General features: G+C 42.5%; 1 protein-coding gene across 14 annotated transcripts in view; it reads left to right on the forward strand.

Moving 5' to 3' along the window:
• Positions 1-10,434, forward strand: part of ACSL6 (acyl-CoA synthetase long chain family member 6) — a 50,054-nt gene extending 39,620 nt beyond the window's left edge. For 11 of the 14 annotated variants that reach the window (XM_054694425.1, XM_054694423.1, XM_054694421.1 and 8 more), the window contains 7 exons: positions 1,315-1,410; positions 2,405-2,477; positions 4,415-4,503; positions 5,219-5,335; positions 7,679-7,821; positions 9,371-9,472; positions 10,312-10,428. In XM_054694425.1, the coding sequence (XP_054550400.1) occupies positions 1,315-1,410; positions 2,405-2,477; positions 4,415-4,503; positions 5,219-5,335; positions 7,679-7,819 (516 nt within the window). In that variant the 3' untranslated portion in view covers positions 7,820-7,821; positions 9,371-9,472; positions 10,312-10,428. Of the gene's footprint in view, positions 1-1,314; positions 1,411-2,404; positions 2,478-4,414; positions 4,504-5,218; positions 5,336-7,678; positions 7,822-9,370; positions 9,473-10,311 lie in introns of all 14 variants that reach the window. The other 3 variants (XM_037508351.2, XM_054694415.1, XM_054694413.1) reach the window with 2 other exon arrangements.
• Positions 10,435-11,349: the final 915 nt, after the last annotated feature.

An 11,349-nucleotide genomic window follows, 5' to 3' on the forward strand; every position in this document is an offset into this window, starting at 1 on the left:
TGAACTGGCACTACAGAGGCTGTGGACAGCTTCACAGTGCTGTGCTCAACCCACTGCGCCACCGGGGAGGCCCTTTCTTTTTTTAAAGATTTATTTTTATTTATTTATGCATACAAGAACTGGGGTACAGGGCCTCCGCGGTGGCACAGGCGGTGAAGAGCCACACTGTGAAGCTGTCTGCAGCCTTTGCAGTGCAGGTTCGATCCCTGCCGGCCAGCGAGAATCCCACATGGTGAAGCAGACCTCTCCTGTCTCGCCTGCTGCTTCCCTCAGCAGTGTGTTTCGTCATTCTGCCTGTTCTGTTCCCCGCTCTGTCTCTGGTGAATCCTCTCACCCTCCCACGCATCTGGCCTGTACCCCGGTTCTTGTATAAATAAATAAATCTTTAAAAAAAAGTGTCTTTCAAAAAAAAATAAGAACCAGGGTACAGACCAGAGGTGCAGGGCAGGGAGTAAGAGGATTCACCAGAGAGAGAGTGGGGAGCAGAACAGGCAGATCTACTGAAATACACTGCTGAGGAAAGCATCACGTGAGACAGGAGAGGTCTGCTGCATCATAAGGGTTAGCTCCCTGGCTGGAACTCATGCTGCAGTGGCTAGCAATCGCTTGATAACATGAGACTTAACCCCTGTGCCACCAAAGAGACCCCCAAGAATCTTTCTTTTCCTGTTTCCTTTCTTCCAAACCAGCCCCATCATGAATTACTTCTTTATCCCACTAAAGTTTTCACCTGTGCCTTACCCAAGCAATTTGTAGTTAATTAGTAGCATTACTCGTTTTTTCTTACTACTCTATTTTCAGCTCTGACATTAATATTTAAACTGTCTTGGCTAAGCTTACAGAAACAAAGTCTTTAAAGAATTCTTTGTCCTATGCAGTGCATAGTAAATAGAGCATGGTATTGATTTATTAAAGGAAAAAGGGCCATGCCATTAAAATGGAAGTGGGAAGAAATTGTCCTAAGTAATTGTTTTGGATGCTAGCAAATGATGGGAGAGTGAGGGAACAGTTGAGTATTTTAAGGAAGAGAGACTCAAGATTATAGAATGCCACACCAATTAATGGCACTTATCTTAAAAGGTATAAAAGAGTTGGTCATATTGTGGGTTGAGTTACAAAACTGATTTATTCTTTTGAAAGGAGAAGGGTCTTCTCAACTCATGTGTTGTTCGGCTTCAGGCCTCCTTTCTGGTCTCTACCCTAGAGCCGGTAGGGTGCAAATGTTGAATGTGTCTACCCCAAATGGGGTAGACACCAAATGGGGTAGACGCTACCTCCGGGGCACAGCCTCTGACCGTTTCTTCTTTTTTCCAGGCCAGTCTTGGTGGGTGTGTGAGGATGATTGTTACTGGAGCAGCCCCTGCATCGCCAACAGTACTTGGATTCCTGAGGGCAGCACTGGGGTGCCAGGTATTGCCATTAGATGGCTTTCGCTGGGGGCAATAAATTGTGCATTAGGGCAGGACACCCTTTACTGTGCAGAAAAGATTAAGGGAGCAAGATTTTAGTGGGATAAAAGCTCGCTTCTCTGAGGATAAAAAAAGGTCCACAGCAGTGAAAGCCAGGATAGCCTTGCAATAATCTGGAAAGCCCAGGTGTGTCCATGGGACAAGGGAGCCAATAAACTATATAGGGATCATCAATGTGCTAGAGAATCTGTCACACCTATATTGTGACTGCATTTCTCAGCCTGCGAAATATCTCCCAACACAGAAAAGGGGTACAGGGAGGGGGGATGAAGATCCATTTATGTTTGTTTTCTGATTCTATGGGTTCTATCATCTCTTAAAAATGAAGGAAATGATTCCTTCATTTATCCACTCAAAATTAATACATATTAAGTTCCTACATACACAGGATATAATAACGTGGTTGTGACTGATGAGTTTTTTTAAGTAAACTAGTCACATGTATTTCAAAAATGCTTGCATTTTTATACTTTGGGTGCCATAGGCTTCTTACACTGTCTTCTTGTTCTACACCAACATGGCCTGAACACTCCCAAAGACAGACTCTACCACATAGTTTATTCCTGCAATCACATGGGGCTCTGGAGGGGAATCTCTCACAGACACAAAATAAAACAGTGGATCTTAAAAATATTTGCCTTTAATGCATACTTTCCAAGTGAAAAGTAGCATCAGTGTTTAAAAATAGGTTAGAAATCTTTACCCCAAAACCACATAACCTTCTGTACTAAGTGTCTGTGGTAATAGCACTTCTGCCAAGCCAAGTAGTTGTCTGTGTTCAGCTTCACATGAAGTTACCTACCTCCAGAGGCCCTTTCACCCTCCCCAGCATGGTGCAGCCAGATACTCAGTGGGAGGTGGCTGGCTGCAAAGGGCAGCCAGTCAGCTGCAGGAGCGTGTGTGCCTACAGTGTGGTTTCCATGTTTTGCTTGAAGGTTTATGAAGGTTATGGCCAAACTGAGTGCACAGCGGGATGTACCTTCACCACACCTGGGGACTGGACCTCAGGTAGGATGGGTTAAAGATGAGAGAATGGGTCATAGGGCACTGCTGAGTAAAAGTGGCAGGCTCTACAACTTCATCACAGAAAGTATATTTACATACTTACAAAGAAAGCAAAAGAAATAAAAGAAAAACACTGATTTTGGATATTTATAGGTTGTGGCATTATGGATCTATTGTTTTCTTTGTTACATTGTTTTGCATTTTTCCACTTCTTTTATAGGTAAATAAAAGTCATGTAAAAATAACAGTTCAGAAGATAGCTAGAAAAATCAGTAAATAGTGGTGCATTGAATTTGCTATACTTGCTTATACTTGCTTATAGTCGCTTTAGAATGAAGGAAGTAAGCTGTGGTTTAGCTATGATTTAGGAAGTAGAGGTAAGTTTGTAGAGGTAAGAGCACTCTTTCTTATAGTGCCATTTCAGAGACCCTTCAGGACCTAGATTTTCCAGTGACAATAAGATCTAGAAGGCAGGCTGCCTGAGGAAGAAGCAGCCCCTATCCACATCCTCATTCTGAAGAGACTCACTTTTTAGGGCAAGGAGGAAGCAGTAGGTAGCTCATGGGATGTCCACCAAATTAGACCAGACACTGAAACAATCTGAAAATAACTCAGCAAAAGAATCCTTCAGGATACTGTCTTCCTCTTCATGCCTAAGTTTGACTAACTACACATCAAAAAAACTTGGGATGATGTGCACACAAAAGAAATATGCTCAGTGATGCAATACTATTTTCAGAGCACTTTACAGAGTCAGCAGAAACATGATAGGTGGATTCTGAGTTGAAATCACATTTGGCCAAGTCACATACAGAAGTTTTTTCTTTCAAGTTTTAACTCTTAAAAGTGCATTTTATATATAAATACCTCGACATATCTACCATTGGAAAACCTACTATAAGAACTGTCTCTGAGGTGCTGGTTCACTAACTTTTTTCTTATTGCCACCAACACATTTCCTGATTGCTCTCATATATCTATCCTCTTTGGCCATTTTTTTTCCCTTTTATGTCATTCTTTTCATCTTCCTATGTAAGACTTTTGAGGTTTTGTATTTTTTTCATCCTTACCATAAAAACTTCCAGAGAATATTGAGTATGAGAAATGCATACCTTTGCACAATTGTGAAAGATTTGGCAACTTCCTTACCTAAAAGAGAAACCAAAGTGTCACAACCTCATTCTTCATCTGCATGACTCACATCTCTTTCAGGACCTTGGCCAGCACCTGCCTAAAAATCCTCCACCTTGCCACTGAATTATTTAGTAATCACTAGAAAACTTAGATGTCATTTTGTGGTTGAAGTGTATAAAACCAAGAAAACCTGAGGCCTTATTTTTCAGGTGTGAGTTTCCTCATCCTTGTTTTCTATTCATTTGTTACTCAAAGTGTGTGGGACAGAGACTTCAGCCTCAGCTGGGCACCTGTAAGCAGTAGAAAATCTCAGCCCTCATTCCAACACCTAGTCTAGAGCTATCAGACTCTACATCTTAACAAGACTTCTAGATGATCACTGTGCACCTGAATCCAAAGTCTGGTAATTGTTGGCAAAGATGGCTTTATTTTATGATCCCAAACCAACATGTATTCTGAGAAGAGGGAAAATGTCTTAATATGGGCATTATTGTAGAAAAAAACCTAACTGTATGTTCGGGTTGGTGTGAGCCCCCAGATCCTGTGTATGCTGGTGCTAGAACAGCTGTGCCTGTCCCACTTTTTAAGAATAAAATAAAGGCCCAGCAGAGGCTGGCCTCTCCTTTCTCTGGAACTTTATTTTGTCATCTGTACTCAGCAGTTGCCTATTACAAATACCCATCTAACAGCTTTTCACCCATAATTGCTCACTTTGAACACTCAGGTCAGGGGGTATGGCAAGGGCCATCTTCAGTGCTAAAATTGATCTGAACATTGACATGTGCTCTGTTGGTCTGGTGTTCTAGGGCACGTAGGGGCACCCTTGCCCTGCAATCATATCAAGCTGGTTGATGTCGAGGAACTGAACTACTGGACACGCAAAGGAGAGGGAGAGGTAAATTGAGGCATTCACTCATGTCTGTGGGTGTTACATGTAGTGAGTTAAAAAATGGAAATGGAATTATCCTTTTTTCACCCAATGTGTAAATCACTTTAAATCACTGATTAAATATGACTGGCCTGAATTCAGCTCTTCCTCTCCTGTTTATGGAGCAGTCAAACCCCAATGCAGGCTGGTCTAAATCAAGATTTGGAATTCCCAAACTTTTAAAAAAATTCTTTTTTTAGTCCTGCTTGGCATGGTCTTCTGCTGTGTGTCTGTCCCAGCAAAAACAAAACCATTAGCAAATAGGCCAGATGGGATAGATAGAATTGGCTTGTACTTGTTCATTCCCTGAGAGTGAGTGGGAAAGCTGACTGGTCATGAAGCAGGGGTCTCAAGCATCTCTGGTATAATCAGCCAGCCATCAGCTTTTGATGAGCCCCCAACCAGTGTCATCAAGTACCTTATGTGGACAGCTAGGGAATTCCTGAAGAAGGAAAGATGACAGAGGGAGGCCAGGGCATGGAGGAAAGATGGAGGAGACACTGCTTGGGAGAGGAAAGGAGAGATTTCAGCTGGAAGTGGCTGTTCCTGTCCTCTGTTGCCCTCATTGCAATTTCCACAATGGATTTCCTGAGGGATATTATTCTCCTCAAGCCTCTTGACAGCTTCACATTAGCATTACTTACGCTGTGGGCTGAGAGAAACTAGGTGTTTGTCCCTACAGATATGTGTGAGAGGACCAAATGTTTTCAAAGGTTACTTGAAAGATCCACTCAGGACAAAAGAGGCCCTGGACAGTGACGGCTGGCTTCACACTGGAGACATTGGGAAATGGTTGCCGGTGCGTATGTTTGGAACAGAGCTCTAAACATTTTGGTGATGGGAGGGTGTGTATTCTAACTCAATCCTGAGATGGAGCTTTCTCCATAGACACTGTGATAATCCTTCAGGAACACCTCTAGGGATTGGGAGGTTCTTCCTTACCTTGCCCCACTCAATCTTCCTCCTCCCTCCCCCATCCTCCTGATGAAAGTGATGGGGATCTTTGTGAGAGGGCAGAGCTAGAATTTGAGACCCACTCCCTACTCCTAATGGTTTTGAAGAAGACAGTGCTGTGGAATACAGGGAGCAGGGGGGTTATAACCCTAAGAAATCTGAGAAAGGTTCTGGTATTTCTTTTCTCTGGAACTTTGAGCTGAGAGATGGCCCTGAGCAGTGAGTAAAGCTTGGAGCTGGGCAGGAGGATGCCTGAGTTCCTTTGGCTCTGCCAGAAGTTATTCTTGTGATGTTGAGCAAAGCCTGTCCCCCTGAGGGGTCCACATTGGTTCATTTGTAGAATGAGAGCAAGGCTACATCATTTTCTTTGGCTCTGACCCCCAGCTCTTAGTCTAAACCTTTTATTGTGCTTCATTCTGTTACTTGTGAAATAGGGATAATAGCATTGCTTGCCACTATGGGTACTGTTGTCAAGAATAAATGAAATGATACCTGGAAAGCACTGAGCAAAATGCCTCTCACCCCAAAGCTGCTTAAAGGAAAGCTATGACCAGATAAAGCCTCTGTCACTGAAACAGAGAATCCCCACCTCATGCAGCCACCCAGGAAAACCTCTGGGAAGTTGCTATGATTCTGGTTGGACATTCTGAGATGTTGAGTTTATCAGGTATGTGAATAATGTTGAGCCCTCTGGGGGATCTTTAGGCTTGTGCACTGAGATCTGTGTGCATTCTTTCAAGAAACTCATTCCTATAGCAGATGAGATATATCCCTGGCATGTGCCTGGGTCAGGGATTCTGCTGGGGGTTGGAGGGTGATGCATCTGTAGTGTGATGATTAGCATGAACTGAGGACCATGCTCACTAGGGAGAGGAAGAGGAGGACAGGATCCCACAGGATCTGTCTCAGAATATGAGTCATGTTTCAAGGAGAGAGGAGACAGTGGGAAGGACAGGGCAGGAGCAATAGCATGTGTTGAGCAGAGAGATGCTTGAGGTGTGAGGCAGGCAATTCCAACTGGGGGCCATAGGTGTGAAGGAGGGAGGCTGGAGGTGCTGCAGGGGCCCTGGATGCCAACAGAGAGTGAATTGCTCCATTAGCTAGAGAAGCTTACACTTTGGAGGCTTCACTTGCATAAGTCCCTTCCAAGGCTCTGCACTTCCTTTTATATTAATTTTTTTGAAGAGAGTACCCAACATTAAAAAAAAACCTTGAAACCCCCCAAAAATCTTGGATCTACTGATGATTCTCTGTAAGTTGGATAAAAACCACCCACCTTGGAGGGTACTGTGAGGAGCAAGTAAAAATTAATTCCTATAAAGCACCTAGTGTTTTGCTTGAACTCAAGGCACACACAAGACAGTAGGTGGGCAGTCTGTGGGAGTCAATTTTTTTTTAATTATTTTGAAATAATATCAGCTAGGTCAAGTAAAAGGTTAAGCCAATGAAGAGATAAATGGTAGTTACCACAAGGAATCCTGTCAGTGGAAATGATGAGGAAAGTGCAGTTTTCAAGGGCTGAGCCAGAGGGAAGAGATCCACCTAATCACCTCAGAAACTCAGAAAGGTCAAGGGGAATCAGGAAGGTGACTGGTGTTCTGGAGGCCAAAGGCAGATGTAGTCACTGCTGAAGGGGTGACCTGTCTGCTGCAGAGGTCCTGGAAAGATGGACTCCTAATACTATCTGGCTGGTCAGGTAAGAGCGCTTGGGACCTTGGCCAGCACTGTGCTATGTGCCTGGGGAAAGAAGAGGCTGCTCTTTGCTTTGGGAGTGGAGGCAGTGTTGGGCGAGAAGCCCAGGGCTGGTTTAAAGGAGTGAATCTGACATGCTGGTGAAAGGGGGACAGCTGGAGCAAGGGCATAGCCAAGAGGTGAGGCCTAATGGGATCTGTTGCTGGGCAAGAGGGTGACTGGGGTTGGAAGGACTCATGTGGACAGCAAAGTTGATGAGAAAGGATAGTGCCACTATCCGTTCTCAGGGCCCAGGAGTACTTGGGAACCATCAACCAGTGGGGCACAGTGATTCTCTCCAGTTGTACAGTAGCACCAGAAGAGCAGATGCCATCTGGAGAAGCAGACATGGAGGGGTCTGCAGGATAGGACAGGGCAGGGGTAATGGCACCAAGGAGTGAAGGGTTCAGGTTCAGGAATGCCATATGTTTATGAAACTATTTGTCCAACTCCACAGGCAGGAACTCTTAAAATTATTGATCGGAAAAGCACATATTTAAACTTGCTCAGGGAGAATATGTTGCGCCCGAGAAGATTGAGAACATCTACATTCGAAGTGATCCAGTGGCACAAGTCTATGTCCACGGGGATAGCTTAAAGGCAAGTCCCCTCTGCCTCAGTCCTCCCACTCTGAAAAATCTAGAGTTATCTTGGAACAAGTTGCTATGTATTTGGTATTTTATTAAATTGGTAAACATTTTAGCAGTTGACTCCAATCAGACACTGGTATTCTCCTATGCATATTGAATCATGAGAGAAAATCCCTTTTTATTTTTTTTTAAAGATTTATTTGTTTATACAAGAACAGGGGTACAGACCAGATGTGCGGGAGGGTGAGAGGATTTACCAGAGACAGAGCAGGGAGCAGAACAGGCAGACTGACGAAATACACTGCTGAGGGGAGCAGCGGGCGAGACAGGAAAGGTCTGCTGCGCCATGTGGGATTCTTGCCGGCTGGCCGGGATTGAACCCACGCTGCAGAGGCTGGGGACAGCTTCACAGTGCAGCGCTCAACCACCTGCGCCACCAGGGAGGCCCCGAGAAAATCCCTTTTTAAAGAAGAAATCTCAACTGCTTATAGTTTATTAAACTGCTATGAGGTTATTTTCTTGAGGTAATAGTAATACACATTCCCACTACTTTAAACTTATGCTCTACTTACTTCAAAGAGAAATTTTGAGGTAAGATGCTAAAGCAAAATACAAGATTTTTGCTGTTTTGAAATATGTAAATGAACTTTATAGCTAATTGGATGGAGTTTTGCAAATAATGATACTGATGGTAAGATAGCTAATTAGGATTAAATTATTTGAAGAGGACATATGTTCTACTTTCAACATCTTTCAGCTTCGAAGTCAAAAATATCACTGTGAATATTTTCTGAGTTGCCATTAGGTTTATATAACTAGGTATTGTTAAAGATTTTTAAGAAAGTGCTTCAAGGGCCTCCCTGGTGGCGCAAGGGGTTAAAACACAACTTATGAAACTATCCGCAGCCACTGCAGCAAGAGTTCGATCCCCAGCCAGGGAGCTATCCACATGGCGCAGCAGACCTCTCCTGACTCACCTGCTGCTACTCTCATCAGTGTATTTCAGTCAATCTGCCTGTTCTGCTCCCTACTCTGTCTCTGGTGAATCCTCTCAACCCCACACCTGTATCCTATACCCAAGTTCTTGTATGCATAAATAAATAATTCTTTTAAAAAAAAAGTGCTTCAAAAGATTAAAATGGAGTCCATGAATGAGAACAATATTAGTACAACAAATTCATAATAATCTGGAAATCCTAAAAAAAAAGATGTTTTTGCTTCAGGGATTTGTTTGATTGGCATCCCGAAATGTATTCATTTAGGATTGGCATGAGAATCAGAGATACATATGGGACTGATTGTCTTTAAACTTTACTGATTGTCTTTAAACTTTTTAGTTTTTAGTTTGTTTTTCTTGCCAATTTAGGGGAATAAGTTAGTAAATAAACAGTCAAGAATGTATAATATATTGGTGGAAATGCTTCATAACTGAAGCATATTCTTATTTTTAGAAAAGGGTGGAGTCTGAGAATACCAAGAAATTATTTTTAATGATGGATCACAAATAACCACTTTAAAAGGCTTTTGTCATGATTGTTTTCCTTTCATGGATTTTCTAGGCCTTCTTAGTGGGCATTGTTGTGCCCGACCCTGAAGTCATGCCCAGCTGGGCCCAGAAGAGAGGAATTGAAGGGACATATGCAGAACTCTGCACAAATAAGGTTGGTACCTTGGTGCTATTTCCTAAAAGGCTGTTGGAATTTTTATGATACTGTATAATGAGAGGCACAAAAGCAGTATATCCATGAAATTTGGACATGTAGGGGAATTTCTAACATTATTTTGTGAATGGTGGAATCTTTTACCTGAGGTTTTGCTTTTTTGGAGTTGTTGAAGGAACTCCTACTTCTTTAAATTTGACAAACCATTGAATTTTAGAGCCAGGAGACATCACCAAAGCTCGCCCCATTGTTTCAAAGCTTGGAGGAAAGTTCTGAGAGGGAGGTGACTTGTCCAAGGCCATACAGCGCATTAGCAGCAGAATCAGATGAGCTCAGGCGTTTGACCTACTGACCTGCTCTTTTCAAAATGTAAAGTAGCTTTTGTTTTTACTGGAATTGAAAGAGCAACACAGTTATTTCTGTGTAGCATTAGCATTAGCTACTCACAACTTCTAGAAACATTCCCATGGCACATGTAAAGTCCTGTGGAGGAACATATCTGTTGTCTGGCTCAGTATCAGCCCTCTCCAGTCACATGGACCCTCTCTCTTCAGCAGCTATGGACTCTAGCTCTCCTACGGGGCTCTGGGGATGACAGAGGTCCACTTTTTAAAAACTCAAGTGCATTTGGTCATGCCTGGCCTTACTTGCCTGATGAGAGGTGGTGACTGGCATGTGGTCCCAGAGTATCATCTTCAGTGGGAGGCAGGGTAGAGCCTGTTAGCATAATCACCAGTTGTGCTTTACTCAAAACTCAATGTTTTTCTCTACCTCCATTTTGAAATGTGTTTGTTTGTTTGTTTTTTGCCTTGTAATTTTATGTATATGGGTCAATTTAGGAGCTGAAGAAAATCATTTTGGAAGACATGGTGAGGTTAGGAAAAGAAAGTGGACTCCATTCTTTTGAACAGGTAACTATTACCTTCCCCATATTTGTTACGGGCCTGTATGCAGAGATGAAAATTAAATTAAAGCCCTGATGGCCCTGACCTACATTCCCTACTCATCTGCTATGGCCTGCGGTCAGGCTGTGTACCAGTGGACCCCTGAAAGCCTGTTGCTCACTGACTTTGCACCAGCCTTCGTCTTGAACTAAAATAGGTCATATGCTGAGTGAGGCTGTCCTTTTCATCATCACAAACATTCATAAAGCTGAAACATTATCCTAGCTGTCACAAATCATGTCTGTGTGGTCTGTCTTCAAGCTGCCAGCAATACTTGAGACCAGAGTCCTGTTATTTTTATTTTCATGGAGACTGTCTTGGCTGGAAGAGGCCAGCTTACTTGCTTGCTAGGATAGTGGAAGGATTGCATTCCTGAGGCCATTGATGTGTCAGCCCATCATGCCCTCTGCAAAAAGAAGGAAGTAAAGAATGTGTTGGGAGAGGACACAGCAGTTCTCTAAAACTTTTTGTCTCTGCAGGATTGGGGTTCTTACTGAGCTCCTAAGTATATTGGGTCTTTTTTATATACAGAATTATACACTTCCTCTTCAGTCAAAAATCTTAAAATTCCCCCAGCAGAAAAATATTATTATACCGATTCAAAAAATTTCCCTGTATTTAATATAATTGCTTTTCATAAAAGTTTGTTTCTCCAGTTGAGTTCCCAAATAATTATATAAGAGATCTGAAAGGTTTATAAGAATTTTTGATTTTGTGCTCATTTTGATGATAACCTGAAAACATTTTTAAACCAGTTTTAAATACAAACTCTTGTAGCAGTAATTTGCAACTTAAAAACCTTTACACTGATCAAGACTTTAATTGCTTAAGTTTTAAACTGTGAAAATTAAAAAGTAGTTTCAGGGGCTGAGAGAATTGTTTTTCTTTTAAAATAGATCTTTCCAGTGTTCCTTTGAAATAGATGACTTTACC

This window comes from Talpa occidentalis, unplaced genomic scaffold, assembly GCF_014898055.3.
Source record: "Talpa occidentalis isolate TD23 unplaced genomic scaffold, MPIMG_talOcc4v2.1 talOcc4.13, whole genome shotgun sequence".
In the NCBI taxonomy this organism is placed as follows: Eukaryota; Metazoa; Chordata; class Mammalia; order Eulipotyphla; family Talpidae; genus Talpa; species Talpa occidentalis.